Genomic DNA, 16,678 nt, shown 5'->3' on the forward strand with positions numbered 1-16,678 from the left:
GTAACAATTCATATGGCACCTTAGCATTCAAACTCTAGAGGGAAGACCTTCGTTGTCTCTAAAGGAATGATAAATTATATCTTATTCTGCCAGAATATAAGCCTTTGCAACTTTTGTTCAAATTCTTTATGGACAGCAACAGCAGACCCAAAACATGGCACCCAAGTGAATCATTTTGTGCGACATGTCCAAACATGACTTGATTGGAGATTGATGCTGGTCTGCTTTTCTTCCAGGTGCTTCAGCTAACCTTTCAGTTAAAAGCTAAGTTTAGTTGCCTTTAGAGCTTCTGCTCCCCAATCGAAATGACCTTTGCAAATGTCCTTGAGTCTAGTAATGGTGAAACTTGTGACTCTGTTGTGTTGTTTTGTCTTCAGCTTTTAGGAAATCCAGTGTCTGCAGGACGGACTGATAGGGTGGATCACCCAGGTCGAAGGTTATCTCATGGCAGTGCTGGACCTCAGAGGCCCCGGCCAATGATGGTCCCTTCCATTGGTCAGTTGGCCTGATTGGTACATTTCTGTTCTTTACAAGTACAGAGTGAATTCTCAGTCCTTAATGTATTGCATATGTGTGTTTATGTTTATATATTTGTGTTTACATATATTTATTTATATGAAGGCATAGTATTAAAAGATAAAATACAAAAAACTCTCAATAATCCATAGCAATGTAAGATAGGAAGAGTAATTCAATTCAATCTAAGAAGTATAATTTAAGTTTCTACTATGTGCCAAAAATAAAGCTGGGCAGTGGAGATATGAAAACAAAAATGGTCTTGTCCCCAAGGAGTTAGTATTCTGAGAGAATGCAACATGGAAACAGAGAAATATAAGGATAAACATAATAACTTGAAGGGGAAGAGGGCATTGATGGCCAAAGGAACCAGGAAAGGCTTCCTATGGAAAATGACCCTCTTGTTCTAGCCTTTAATTCAATATCTAATTGTTGTTGTTGTTGTTGTCGTTGTTATTGTTGTTTTAAACAGAGCTGCTGTTTAGCATCCATATGTAAATAGTCTGAATTTCTCTGTTTCTCCTATCCATAGCTCATCCTAGAATGGGCACTACTAAGAAATTGACAGTAAGAGGAAAGAAAATCAAAAGATTATGAAATCCCTAAAATGGTTTATCAATCCTTGGATCACTGAGAGTTAATATGAAAATGAGGGGGGAGGGTGCCTTTGATCAAGTGAAACCAGACAAATGGTATAGAAGTAAAAAGTAAAGTAAAAGCGATGACTGGGAGAAGACTATATATTAAAATGTTAGTTGATAAAATTTAGAACCGAGATGAAGAGAAAGACTTTCCAAGATATAGATACGGGAATCTGAAATTAGTGTTTCCCTCCATTCACTCACCTAGCCATCCTTTCATTTGTTGATCATCATCCAACCTTCAGTTTCCATTCTCTGAATTACTTTTTGGAATTCAGCAAGTTAAGCTAAAATTGTCCTTTCATTTGTTTCACTGGATCCATTGGATTAAAAGGCATCTATGGGCAAATGTCAGAGGACGCATTGGAGCAGTTTTACTCTTCTATTGTTGGAATGAATCAGGATCAGATAGAGGTTTGTTCTAGCAAAAAATAAAAAAGAGGGAACAAGAAAAGAAATAAAATAAAATAAAGAAACCACACAAAAGAAGGAAAGAAAAAAAGAAATTCCAAAAAGTATCATGCACAAGATAATGGAACTCAGTTATTGAACAAAATTGTATTTTTTAAAGCATGCACAAAGACACACTTGTGCATGCACATATACACATGCACACACACACACACATATACACACACACTTGCAGAACCTCTTTTACACTCAAAGAAACTGAAATCATAGCAGTATTGCAAAGAGACTACAAAATTTAAAAAGAAAGAAGAACAACAAATACCCTGTTTCTCTAGCAAAGAGTTCAGAAAAATCTGAGTATCTAATGATGGGCCACTAACAGTATTCTACCCTAAATGCTAATGGAGCAATGAGTTCCTTTTCCAGGTTTTCCAGTCACCTGTGCAATTATAAAACTCCCCCAGTTATTCTGAGACAGCTCAGTATAACTGGGCTCAGCTGCCTCATTCTAATTTTTGAGATTTCTGCCAGCATAATTCTGATGGAATATTGCAGGATTTTTTAAAGCATGGCAGTGTTTTAAAATGATGTGAAAAGTCCTAGACAGTCTTTGCCCTTCAAAACATCTTTAGCAATCACAAACATTGCAAATTAACTTGAACAAATAAAAAGAACTCGTTCCATAATAGTTTATAAAGTATTCATCATCTCAACAAGCTCCACTTGTAAAATCTACATTCATTCTGTACGGAAATTCCTCCATGTTGAACATGTTACAAATTTTGATTTGTTTTTTAGAGAGATCAGATTTGGCATCTTTACTCTAAGGTTTACCTTCCTTCTATTATTGAAGAAGGCAGGGAAAAAACAAGAGAGAGTGGGAAGAAAAAAGGAAGGAGAGAAAGAAGAAAATAAGGAAATTAGGCAAGAAGTAAAAGAGAGGAAAAAGGAAGAAAGGGAATGAAGAAAGGAAAGAGAAAGCCAGAGAGAAGGAAGAATAGGAACAGAGAAAAAAGAACAAAAGAAAATGAAGGAAGGATGAAAGAAAAAGAGAAAGTGAAAAAAGGAAAGTAAAGCAAAAATGAAAGGAAGAAAAGAGGAAGGAAAGAAAGAAGGAAAAATTTTGAAAAGGAAGGAATAATGAAGGGAGAGAAAGGGAGACAACTATGCAGTTCATCTGATAGGTGAGTTAATCTATTCATTTGATCATCTGACCAAACATTTATTGAGTACCAGATATGTTCTAGGTACTTGTGCTTGGTATAGAAAGATTAAAAAAAATAACATAGTATCTTTCCTCAGGGAGGTTATATTCTCTTGGGAGAGAGATTATCTACCTAAATAAATATGGGATATCTCAGAAGTCTTAACGCTATTAAAGCTTAAGACTGTACTAAGACTTTTGGAACATCTTATATATTAAAGATATGTAAAAATAAATAAATATCAGTTAATTTTGGCAGAAAGTCACCAGCAGCCATGGGTATCTGAAAAACTTTTATGCAAAAGGCAACACTTGAACTGAACTTGGAAAGAAACTGAGGATTCTCCTTGGTGAAAGTGAGAGTGCCTTCTGTGAACGGGGCACAACAAGGAAAAGCTCAAAGATGGGGAAAGGAGTGCCATGTGTGAAGAACACCATGAAGGCCAATTTGTCTAGACCATTGAGTGCATTAAAGGGAATAATAATAAGGCTCAGAAGGTAGAATAAAGCCAATTTTTGAAGAGTGTTAAATGCTTGATAGAAGAGTTTGTATTTGTAAAGAACACAGGGAACCACTGAAATTAGAAGGGAGTAATATGGTCAGACATATGCTTTAGAAGGATCATTTGGGCAGCAATATGGATGATGAATTAGTTAGGGAAGTGATGAAATAGAGCAATTAGGAGGCTGTTTCAATCACATACTCAAGTAAAAATTGATTAAGGCTTGAATTAAGATGGTGACTGTGAGTAGAGAAGGGGAGAGATGTGAGCAATATTGCACAGGTAAATTCAATAACAGATAGCAATTGATTCAGTGTGTTGGGAGTAAGGGCAATTGAGGATTAAAAGATGACTCCTGGATTGCAAACCTAAGCAATGGAAAGGATGGTAGTATTCTCACAAGTAATAGGGAAGTTTAGGAAAAAAGATGGGTTTGGAAGAAAAAATAATGAGTTTACTTTAAACATATTGGATTAGAGATGCCTACAGGAAATTCAGTAGAAAATATCCATTGATAATGGAGTTTGGGAACTTGGGAAAAAATAACTGGCGCTAGATATATAGATCATGCCATCATCTGCAAAGAGATTATAATTAGATTAAATCCATGGTTGATGATGAGACTAGCAAGAAAGAGAGTAAGAGAGAATGTGGAAAAGAAAAGAGAAGGAAACCTGAAAAGAGACGTAAGATTCACCAAAAGATTAATAGTAGATGATGACCCAGCAATGAAAAAACAGAAAAAACCTGAGACAAGTAGCAGGAGACCCAAGAGGGAGAAAAGACACATCAAGAAAGAGGACAGAAAATGGCACCAGAATGGGCAATTAAAAGAATATTGATAACTTTAGAGAGATCATTTTCAGTAAAACAAGGAAGTCAGAAACTAAACTGCAAAGGATTAAGAAGTAATTACAAAAAAAAACGGAAATAAGAAAGGTAGAAAGCTTCATTTTGGAGACTAGCTAAGAAAAAGAGATTTAAGATGATAACATGAGGAAATCTCAGCATCAAATGAGGATTGATCCTGTCACATCAAGTCAATTTAAGGCAACAATAATACGCTTAATGCTGAAAATACAAAGAAAGGCAAAAAACACAGTCCCTGCTCTCAAGAGCTTAGAGGCTAATGGGAAAAATAATGGGAAAAAATAACTATGTACAGCAAGATACTTGTTATTTAGTTGTTTTTCAGCTCTGTCCAACTCTTCATGATGCCATTTGGGGTATTCTTGGCAAAAATACTGCCATTTTTTGCCCAGCTCATTTTTACAGATGGGATTAAGTGACTTGCCCAGGGTCACACAACAAGTATCTGAGATCAGATTTGAACTCAAGAACATGAGTCTTCCTGACTCCAGGCTCAGCACTCTTTCCACTGGGCCACTGGGCTACCCACAAACAAAAAATGTAGAGGACAAATTTAGGATAATCTTAGCGAAAAGGCATTAACATGAAAAACCACTTGCAGAAAATGAGATTTTTACTGGGAACTGAAGGAAGTTAGAATAGCCAGAGATGAGGAGAAAGAGCATTTCAAACATAGGAGACAAACAGCAAAAATGCAAAATTGGGAGACAGAGTATATTGCTAAAGGGACAGGAAGGAGGCCAGTGTCATTGAATCACAGAATGTATGGAGAAGAGGAAGGAGTAAGAAGAAAGGAAAGATATGAAAGGGACAGATTATTTGGGCTTTAAAGCCAAAAATAAGATGTTATATTTGATCCTGGAGATGATAGGAGTTACCAAAGTGTATTGAATAGAGGCTGAGGTTGATCTCAGGATAGCAGGAATAACAAAAAAAAATCAGTTTTCCTGACTTCCTGTGATTTGGGAAAACCAATTTGACAGGAAAGTGGAGGGTGTCTAGAATTGGAAGACATTTGAGGCAGATAAACCAGCGAGCAGACTGTGGAATGAGTACAGGCTAGGAGTAAAGAGGCCTTAAACCAAGGAGATAGCAGAGTTGGAAGAAGGAAGGGATTATATACAAAATATGTAGTGAAGATAAAATCAACAGGACTTGATAACTATAAGGGACTCCTTTTATTTCTTCTTGAGAACCTCTATGGAATTTGTTTTCTCAGTTTCACTTCAGTCAAGATGTTAGGATGAGGGTAAAATAATGTCTTGTTCCCATGAATTATTGCTAGCTGAGTTACTACAATAGATTCATGTAGTCCATGTTGTCTTTATGGATATAGTGGGAATAAATTCTAGTGACCTGAGACTAAGAATGTAAAATCTGTTGAACTAAAACTTTCAGAAATTAGAATCATAAAGTCAATGAACTACAGAACCAGGAGGGATCTTAAAGTTCTTTTTTTTAGAGAGAAGAAAATTGAGTCCCACAGATTGAGGGACTGGGTTTTACCCAAGATCCCAGAGTGAATCAGGGCAGAACCTAGTTCTATAATAACTCTTCAATTCCAAAGCCAAAAGTCCAATGAAGTTCCATTGATTTAATGTGAATGCATCCGCATATCTGTCCAAGTCAGTGGGTCCTGTCCAGAAGCTACCTGAGGGGGATTGGAAAAGCTCAGAAGTTTCTCTTTGACCACCAAGAAAGACAAGAAAGGAAGATATTGGAGAAAGATTGCTGAATTTTAAATCAGAGGGCCTGGGTTTGAATAATGGTTCCATTTTTTTACTTACTTGTGTCATGTCAGGAATATTTCCTAACCTTTCCCTTCCCCCCAGCCTCAGTTTTCTCATCTGTAAAATGAAGCAGTTGAAGTAAATGACTTCAAAATTTCCTTTTAGCTCTAAGTATATGAATCAGTGGATCCACAACTATCATATGAGTGTGTGGAGTTTTTGTATGTGCCTTGAAAATGTAAGCCACCATGATTACTTAAATAGTTCAAAGCTGGGCACATATCTTTATTTAATAGATCTTTTGATAAATTCCAGAAAAAAAACTATCTCTGAATATAGCCACTGAACTAGATCCCAAAACATATCTCAAGAATGCACCTTAGGAACTGGGAGGAGTCATATCCTTGATTTCCAATGATTTGATAACAGACCAAGAAATGAGGAAGAAGGGAATGATTCCATATAAGACATTACTTCGAAATGATCAGTAGCTACAGTGTTTGAAGAGACCACTGAGTCTGGAGTTAAACAAATTTGGTTTCAGATCCCAATTTTGATGCCCATCCTGTGTGGGAAAAGTAAGTAAGCTTTCATTGGCTTCTACTTTCTCCTCATTAAAACAAGGGAAATTTTATGATCATTTGTGGACATTTCCACATAGAACACAAGTAAATGTTCCCATTTTATCTCCTGAAAGGGAGAACAGGGCAGAGTACCCAAGAAAATGATTGGATTCTAATAGCTACCTGTTGTTAAATTGTTACAGTCATGTGTAACTCTTCATAACCTCATTTGGGGTTTTCTTGACAAAGATACTGGAATGATTTGCCATTTCCTCCTCAGCCCATTTTACAGATGGGGAAAACTGAGGTAAACTAGGCTAAGGGACTTGCCTAGGCTCACCCAGCCAATAAGTGTCAGAGATCAGATTTGAACTCAGGAAGATAAGTCTTCCTGACTTCAGGTCCTGTGCTTTATGCACTAGGGTGCCCCTGACCTAGCCAACCAGTTAAATAGCCATCCATAATGGTATCACATTTCCCTTGTCATATGGTAAAAGTGAGCCCTAAACACAAAAATATCCATCTTGATTTTTACAGAAACCTGGTCTCACTTTATAAATTTGATATCCACTGATCACACACACATGCAAAATATCTTTTATTGGTACAAGGAACTCTTGAATATTAAGAAAGATCCTATTATGATTTCTCAACTAGGATGTGTCAGATAAAATGGCATGGTAGGGTAAGTGCTGGACTTGTTGTCAGGGAAACTTACTTAGGTTCAAATTTCACCTGCGACATAACCTGAATGGTCTTGTACAAATCCCTTTGCCCCCCCCTCTCTTTTTTGGGGGTTGAGGCAATTTAGGTTAAGTGACTTGCCCAGCTGGAAGTGTTAAGTGTCTGAGGTTGGATTTGAACTCAGGTCCTTCTGACTTCAAGGCTGGTACTCTGGCCACTGCACCACCTAGCTGCCCCTCCCTTTGCCTCTCTTGCTGTGATCTTCAACCAACTTTCTAGGGCTTTAGGTTATAGAAAGGCTGAGGGGGGCTAGTAGGGAGAACTCTTATAATGATGAAATCTCTTTGGAGATGGAAGAGATCAACTAGCTCAACACTTTCATTTTACAGATGAGTAAGCTGAAATCCAGCAAGTCTCTTACAAGGGAAATAGGTAACATAACCTGTATTCAAACCCAAGGCCTCTGATTCCCAGTCTAATATACTTTCCATTTCAATTTAAAGTAACTAAAATTCTATAGCCATGAAAAAAAATCAATACCAGGAGATTCTACCAGTATCAAAGGGTTTCTAGGCATGGTGTTGAAAGATAATTGTCAGGAAGTATCTAATTAATTATGTTAGGAGTTTTTCTTAATCCTCAGCTCTTTAAAATTAATTTAGATTTTATTTATCAGAATAAAGGGCTCGTCATATTAGTCCAATTTTCCAAAACGTAGTAAAAAGCATCAAATTCAGGGTAAGAATCTGCTTCAAAAATCCACTTTTTTTCCCCCCACCACACACGCGTTTCCTCACTTATAACTTGTCCCTGGATGAAATCAGTGAAGGCTGGCCTTTTAAGAAAGGAGACCTTCATCTCCATGGTCCTCCCGCGCCAAAGGAGGCTTTGTTTAATAGACCGTTCCCTTTTTCTCCATAGAAATTACAATGGACAGTAACAGTGAAGGCGGTCGGTCTCGGTCAGGTAGTGAGGGTAATATTCCCTCTGTAAAAGAAGAAGCTTATTGTCGCGGCATGGGTGGACACAGAATACGGCCTCCGCATCGTGCCATGGCCCCTGACCTTAGACACGGTATGCCAGAACTTCTTCCTCCTTTATCACAAAGACGCATCTTCCAACTGCGTGTTAATCAAACTCCGTGTCTGTGACAAGCTTGTATGTCAGGGCCTGACAGGAGGTCAATGGGGTATCATTGCAGGTAAGTTCCTGGGCCTCAGTCCAGCCTAATCCCTAAGAGAAAATGGATTTTTAAAAAAGCCTCCAACTGCTTACTCCAGAAAACTTTTTCATAATGATTTTTTAAAGCTGCAAACACTTCATTGCATGAACCTCTGTAAAGTTATCCAGTCTCTTTCCATAGCTGTTTGACACTCATAAACACAGAGCAGGGTACCTCCTGAGCATAGTTCATTGCCTCACATGTACTAAATGTCAAATGTGCTAAATAAATGTTTATCGGTGGACATAATGTGGATTTCTTTAGTGGAATAGTGACATCACAGCAAGAAACTAAAATAAACAGAAGCAGTGATAAGCCCATCTTTTGCCCAGCCCTGACCTTCCCCATCCAGGAGAATCACATCTTACATAATCACTCATTAACTAAACAAAATCAGTCAATCAGTAAGTATTTATTAGCTGGCTCTTTATGTGTCAGGAACTATGCTGGGTGCTGAGGATGTAGAGCCAAAAGTTAAAAACAACAATCAAAAACCAAAACATTCTCTTAGATCTCAAAAGTTGACCATTTTACAGACATGCAGTGTGACATCTAGGGAAAACAAACATTAAGTTACTAAATTTGAGTCTTTATACCAGAAGATTCCCAGTCTTCATTAAATACAGGCCAGCACTCAAAAAATAATGTTTAAAGGTCCTGTTTCTTAGCAGGGAACAGTAATTATCAAATTATCAAAATTTTATGATTTGTCTGAAAAAAATTGTGGACCCAAATGGCCAAGATATTTGAATCCCCCCTGCATTCAGAGTACACAAATTTATTGAGGAATTTTTTTCATTTAATGAATTTGGTGATTGTTTTTTTAGTATCAATCATTAATATTTAGCATCTATATAGCCCCTGAAGACAACCACAGAGGCAGAGAGGAATACAGAGTAAGCAACAGAAGAAGAACTTGTGAGAGTAGGGAAGTAGGTTCCAGGAGAGGTTTCATGGGAGAAGTGGCTCTTGAAAGATACCTGGAAAGGAGATGAACATTCAAGTCCTTGCAAGAAGATTGTTGCCTTTAGGGGGAAAATCCAAATACTGTGGGTGCTGTGCTTATTTACTCACTTCTCTTACACGTCTTTGTCTTCTCTTCTCCCTTCTATGTGTATATGTGCATGTGTGTGCTGATACTAAACTGGACTGTCCTTCCAACTTCCTCACTCCTGAATTTTCCTGTTTGCCTCCCCCTCACTGCTGTGAACCTTAGGACAAGAAGAATATTTAACATCATCAATCATCTCCCATCAACCCACCACTGTATATGTGTAGCTATATGGTTATACATATAATGTCATTCAGTATATATGTATCTATATGCATACATGTGTATATATTATTTCAGTTTTCCAGCCAAAAACCAAATAGGTAATTAGTAAAAACAAAAAATCAAACTGGTATTTGCTCAAACAGTTGAAACACTGATTAAGATGACAAATAATCATGAGAAATTGCCATTTATTTACAGGACAAATAATATTATCTACTGGTTCAGTAATAATGGATTAACATTTGTTTAATCACATGTGATGTAACGAATAGAGAGCCGACATCATTGAGTGAATTTGGTGATTGTCCTTCTAATATCAATCATTAATATTGAAAAGACTTGGATTCATGTCTTGTCTCTTAAATATGCTGGCTTTGAGCAAGACATTTACTGATATGACTTGCTCTAAAACCTAGAAAACTCTAGAGACAGCAAGTTACAGAGAAGGTACTTTCTGTACGAATTGGGGTAAGGGGTTCCCAATACCACTGAAATCACTGGTCCAGTCCTCATCACTAATTATTTATATATCTGGACTAGTTAAAACATTTATATTCATTATATCATACTCTAACGGTTTTATGGTCTCATCATTGTGGGCACTGCCCCTCTGATCATATAAATTAAAATCCATCCAATACCTGCCTGTCCTGTGTGATTCTCCTATAAACACACTAAAACAAATATGGTGCTAAGGGAAAACGTTGGTTACCCAAATAAAACACTGACTATGCTGTGATTTTGACTTTTATATTACAAAAGACAAGATCTTCAGCTTGGAAATTGAATTTCTTCTAGCCAGGGTTTCTGATCCAAAAGTTCCACCTAAAGAGATAAACAACTGCCTCTTCCTCCTATGGCATATCAGCTAACACTAGACAGAAGAATGTTGATAATTTTACATTTTACTTTTCTGCTTACCCCAAAGAATGTCTTCTCATTCAAGGTGTTTTTTTTTTAAAATATTCTTAACTAAGTTAATTTTTATATGTAAAAAAGGCAAACGAGAGAATATCCAACAAGGTTTCTAGCTGGAATTTGATTTGAAATAGTATTTCCTATCAAAAGAGAGATGAATTTCTCAATTCAGCCAAAGAAAGGAATTGATAAGAACCACCAAGTTCTATGTTTCTTTACATTATACTTCTAGATGGGTACTGCAGCCGGGATCGCCTGTCTCCAGACCTGTATGAGGAGTCTGAAACAGATCCCGGTGCTGAGGACCTTTCGGTTCGAATATTTGTCGCTCTCTTTGACTATGATCCACATACAATGTCTCCCAATCCTGATGGGGCAGAAGAAGAGTTACCATTTAAAGAAGGACAGATTATTAAGGTACAAGAAGATGGAATACCATCACCACCACTCCCTTTTCTCTGTCCCATTCTTTCTATGCCTACTGAAACTTTCCTTTTTCCTCCATGGGAAAAGTCATCAATCTAGTTTTTCAAAAGAACCTTTCTTTGATAACTGTAACATTAACTGAACCTAATGATTAATCAGCTCCCAATTTCAGATACATTTGATAGATTAAATGAATGATTCACAATGTTTTTAGCAAAGCATTATGAGTTTGCATAAAATTTAAAGATTGCCATTATTTGTGTTTTTCAAAATTCATTTTGAGAATTTCCATGGTGAAAGAATTAACCACTCAATGATAATCTGCTATTTATCTTCATACTTCTTCTTGGGGAACAGAAGTAATTTGTTTCCAAGACATATTCATAATTTATTCAGCTTAACAGGACCTGCTAGCTTCAGGGTTCTTAGTCTTTTTTTATACTATAGCCCCCTTTGGTTATCTGGGAAAGGCTCTGGATCCTTTCAAAGAATTATTTTTAATTGTATTAAAATATGTAGGATTATAAGGAAGATCAGAAATACAATTACCAAAATATATTTTTTAAAGTTCACAAGAAAAACTTCTCCCATGAAGAACTTGCAATCCAAGCCATTTAATATTAAATGCTTGCTATGTGCAAAGCAAGAAGTAGCTATGGGGAAATGGATAAAGAGTCAACCTCAGAATCAGGAAGACCTAACATCAAATCCAGCCTTTGACAAATAGTGGCTATATTACCCTGGACAAATCATTGAGCTCTCAGTAATCTAAAACCATAAATTGCAGAGAAGGTGATGAATCTTGCCTTGGCAGAAGGAATTTTGTCCCATGGGATTTCCCAATATCAGTGAAATAAAAGGTCCAATCTCCACAATTAAGGTAGAGTACCAGCCCTGAAGTCAGAAGGACCTGAGTTCAAATCTGATCTCCTACACTTAACCCTTCCTGGCTATGTGACCCTGGGTAAGAGACTTAACCCCAATTGCCTCAATAACAAAAAAATTAATGAAATGAGATTTTATTAAATATTTACTATAAAAAACACTGTTCTAAACACCGAGATTAAAATTACAAAAGTAATGCCATCCTTGTTTTCAAGGAGAGGGAGACAATTTACTAGGAGAACAATACCTACAGAAGAGATCTGTCTCACTATTTATATATTTTAACAACTTAAAATATTAGTGATTTCATCAATGTCCATTATCTCTACCTAAGAATAAAATACTATGTGAGGTGCTAGGGATACAAAGATAAATTTTTTTTTAATGCCTGCTCTCGAGAGTGTCCATGGTTAACACCATAACTCTTGAACCCTATTCAGGTTTATGGAGACAAAGATGCTGATGGCTTCTACCGTGGTGAAACCTGTGCCCGACTCGGCCTTATACCTTGTAACATGGTCTCAGAAATCCAAGCTGATGATGAAGAAATGATGGACCAGCTCCTTAAGCAAGGCTTTCTCCCCCTGAATACCCCCGTGGAAAAAATAGGTAAGGGACAATCCACAACACAGGGATTGAAGGCTGTTGTCTGGGCTGTTTCAGCTTTTGCTCTTCCAATTTTATAGCTGAATCCCAGGCCAATGGCCAGCGCAATGGAGGCCCTGTTCTGTATCCTTTAATTGTTGCAAATTCTTTGGAAAATGGGAACATCAAAGCTCTTTGGGCAAGATCAACTTGACAGGGAAAAACTTTGGTGTTCTAACTGGATATTTTAAGGACAAAAAGAATCCTGACCACAGAAGAACACTCTGTTTGATAGAACTCAATGCTACTTATTTATTGTGTGTGTATGTACATTTTACTTTTAAATATCTTATCTATAATAAATGGGAAAGGGTGATGGCAAAGGGTTATTTCATCCTTCAAGTTATCACTACTTATTCAAAAGGTTTAAAGGGTTAGTTTTTGTTTTGGGGGCTGTAGGGATTTTTTGGTTCCTTTTTTACATAAAACTAACATTTTATTTGCAGTATGTATTTTGACATTCACTCATTTATCTTAACTTAATCACCTCAAACCAATGATCTTAAACCAATCGTTAAGCATTGGTTGAAACCATTGTCAGCAAGTTTCCAACAGAATTATTTTACATCCCTTATTCACTTTTTTAAGCAATAGGAAAAATCTACACACCCTCATACACCGAAAAATGTCTCTCCTTCCAAAACAGCTTCAGAAATGAAGATAAAGGCCAGTTTTGCATTTTTTTAGATCTAATATTTTAATCTTTTAAAAATGAGGTTCAGCATTTTAATTCAGAATTCCCTCCTCCCTAAATTCACAAGTCCAAAGAATAAATACTATTCCAAGAGATATCCTACCCTTTTTAGGATTGTTTCTCAATAGCCATATTATTTCAAATTGAAACCCACACCCAGTATCCAAAGTTTAAATGTGAATATATTTTACATAATTCTTTTCACTCCCCTTACCTTCACATTAAGTCCCTGAGAATGGAGGTCTTTGAACAGCTTCATATCTTCTCCTCTTTTTTATTTATATGCATCCCTTTCCTGAAGTCACCTGTGATCGTTTCAAAGAGAGCGCTCTCTCTGTACACCGCAGATCCCGAAAGTCTAAAAGAGGTCTGTGCTAAGAAACAGTAACTTGATTTATGTGATCAACTAGGTGAAATGTTTTGAGCTGTCCAGATTGACTTTTTATACTTTTTATTTTTCTTCTTTTTCTCTCTTGTTCTTGTTCTTTTTTGTTTTTAGTTAGAGGGACCCTTAACATCCAAGTTTAGGTATCTACTTGCCTCACTAACTCCTTAAGAACTGGTCTATGGGTGGTTGTTTTCAACTTTTCCAAGGTAGAATATCCAAGAAGAGGGGGATAGTCCTAATCTTTCCTTCCACCATTTGTTTGGAACTTTCCCCTGATCTGTACATATGTTCATTTTATTCTCTCTTCCCCCTCTTCCTCTGTTTTGATTCTTCTTGCACTTTTCTTTTCATCTTTCAGCACCATCATAAATGTTAGATCTGCCCAACTTTCCCTTAGGAGATTCAGCTTCCCCAAATTAGTTGCCAGGTCAGTGGAAAAAGACTATATAGATATATACACACATACTTCCTTCTTTTGCCCAGAGTAAAATCTCTCCCACTATACCTCCCTCTCTCAGACACCCTCCTTCCACTGCTGATCCCTAGCTATCAGCTGGAGCTTTAGTCCTCAGATTGTTCCCAAGTTCAGGGTCTTAAGTGGCAAGAAACAATGTCCTTCATCTGGCCAGCCCACAGTGTTTGTTGTAAGTAAAACTAACCAGCATGTTTCTCCTGTATCACCTCATCCACACTTCAAAAACATTCATGTCTCTCTCATTGTCTTAAAATGAAGCATTTCTCAAATTTTCTTGTAATCATGTCTCTTCTTTTTCATATCACATCAAACTTCTGGGGGAAAAACAACCAAACAAACCTGTAAGCTTTTGGGTTTGCTTTGCTCTCCTAATTTTAAAAGAAACATAAATTGCAACTCTTTGGAAAGCTAAATGTGGTCAGTCAAGAAAGCAACATTACCAACTCTCATTGTTTTTTAAACCATTTGCCTTGGACCCATTTTCATTTGTTTGATACTACTGGGAAAAATAATCACAATTTGTAGAAGTTTAAAAATCATATTGGGAGAGAGATGGCCCTGATTCTATTTAGAAGGATGGAAGAAATATCCAACTTTCTTCTAAGAGAAGATGCCATTCATAGAGCTAATTTAGCCACTGAAATGTTACAGGATGATTCTTAGTGTAAACTTCGCATTGGATTCTATCATTTAAGTTGGCTGGATGGAGAAAAATGTTTCAGTCGTAATAAGTCACAAAGACCATTTATCAAGGAATTGAAAGGCTGGGATCTATCTGTATAGGTGGAACAAAGTCACACACAAACACTATCCCAAGGAATAAACAGGTTCTAGATAGATAACATGATAGATGGATAAGTAGATAGATAGATAATGAGAGAGAGATAGATAGTTACATACATAGATCTTTTAGACAAGAGATTCTCAACCATTTTTCTATCACAGACTCCTTAGGGGGCCTTGTAAAGCTTATGGATCCCTTCTCAGAACAATGTTTTTAAACAAATAAAATAAAATTCACAAGATTACAGAACTGAAATAAATTAAAATGAAGATTTTTGCCATTCATATTCGTGGACCTTTAAAATCTATCCCTGTAATCCAGCTTAAGAACATGTGCAGTAGGTCAATCATTTCCAGGGGATCATGTATTCCTTCCTCCACATATAAAATATTTTTATATGATCTGTATTATTTGAGGTCTGCATTTATGGTACGAGCAAAGGAACTCTCTTCTCATATTTCCTAATATAGCTAGAGGATTCATTTTAATTCAATTAAAGTGCTCACTCTGTGTCAGGCTTTGTACTAATTGCTGGTTATTTAGAGACAAAAACAGAATTGTACTTGCTTCCAAGGAACTTACACTTTTCTAGGGAAAGGGAAGGAGAAAGACTTGACTAATTATATCAGATAACATCTGGGGCATGTAGTTATTTATGGGAAAAGTTTTTATTTTTAATGACTCCAATATTGGTAGAACCAAACCCTTGCTGGATAGTAGCAGTCCCCTGCTTTCTTCAGGAGTTTGCTCTCCTCCTCCCTGAATTTTAAGTAATTTAACCAATGAATTGGAGGAAAGGAAACAATTGAATGATTAATAATGACCTTTTTAAGGAAAAAGAAAAAACAGGACAAATGAAATCCAAGGCAACTGATGTAAAGAAATAAACAATTCATTCTGTTAGAAGGCTCTGTGTCTTGGATGGATCTTGGTTCATTTTCTTGGATAGAGTAGGTCTCTGTCTAGCTTGCCAGATCTGTAACATGGCTGCTGCATTAGAGAGGGCAAACACTGTGTATTTTTTAAAAGAATAACTTGATGATAGCTTTTTTCTCTCCCTCCCCTCCACCCCCCGGAACAGAGAGGAACAGACGGAGTGGCAGACACCCTATGTCTACAAGAAGAATGGTGGCTCTTTATGACTATGACCCAAGAGAAAGCTCTCCTAATGTTGATGTAGAGGTATTGACTCAACATTGTTTTGGTTCATTTCTGCAAAATCCATTTCTTGCAGCCTTGTCTAAAGAGGGTCCCTTCCAGCAAGGTGCTGGAGATAGTTATTGCCTTATCAAGAGAGTCAGTGGTTAAATTTTCAGCATGAGAATTTATACCTTGGAAATCACAATGCCACAAAGCAGGGCTTCATATATTATTTTATTGATTGTCTAAACTTTAAAAAGTGAGGGAGGAAATGTTAGTAATGCAAATTAAACTTAAAAGTGCATGGTGTGTCCATTTGTTTGGATGTCAATACCCCACCACCACCACTCCATCCACTTTCACCTTTCTTGCTTCTCTCCCAGAGGAATAGTCCCCAGCCCTGCTAGAAAATAGCCAAAGGGAAGTAAAGGTTACGATCAGTCTCTTCAGCCACCTGCCCCCTTACTAATTTCCGGTGGACACAAATGGTACCACCAAACCCTCAGGCACTGGTTTCAAAGATTGAGGTCAGCAGTTAGCTGCCAGCAGTTTTAGGTGAGAGAGATAATGCTCAGTCTTTATCACTCCTGAGCCACTGTTTTCTAAGGAAAGCAACAGGTCTAAAAAAGGAGAAATTAAAAAGAGGAAAAAAACAAAGCATTTCTGCAGAATATCATACCAAAGCAAGTGAAATGTGTAAAGG

At 36.9% G+C, this 16,678-nt stretch overlaps 1 protein-coding gene across 7 annotated transcripts in view; it reads left to right on the forward strand.

Moving 5' to 3' along the window:
* The window catches only part of RIMBP2 (RIMS binding protein 2), a 494,357-nt gene that overhangs the window by 469,316 nt on the left and 8,363 nt on the right, over positions 1 to 16,678 (forward strand). For 4 of the 7 annotated variants that reach the window (XM_051972606.1, XM_051972605.1, XM_051972609.1 and 1 more), the window contains 4 exons: positions 378 to 495; positions 10,771 to 10,955; positions 12,290 to 12,458; positions 15,917 to 16,017. In XM_051972606.1, the coding sequence (XP_051828566.1) occupies positions 378 to 495; positions 10,771 to 10,955; positions 12,290 to 12,458; positions 15,917 to 16,017 (573 nt within the window). Of the gene's footprint in view, positions 1 to 377; positions 496 to 8,043; positions 8,197 to 10,770; positions 10,956 to 12,289; positions 12,459 to 13,489; positions 13,556 to 15,916; positions 16,018 to 16,678 lie in introns of all 7 variants that reach the window. The other 3 variants (XM_051972604.1, XM_051972607.1, XM_051972603.1) reach the window with 2 other exon arrangements.

Source organism: Antechinus flavipes, chromosome 1 (assembly GCF_016432865.1).
Source record: "Antechinus flavipes isolate AdamAnt ecotype Samford, QLD, Australia chromosome 1, AdamAnt_v2, whole genome shotgun sequence".
Classification (NCBI taxonomy): Eukaryota; Metazoa; Chordata; class Mammalia; order Dasyuromorphia; family Dasyuridae; genus Antechinus; species Antechinus flavipes.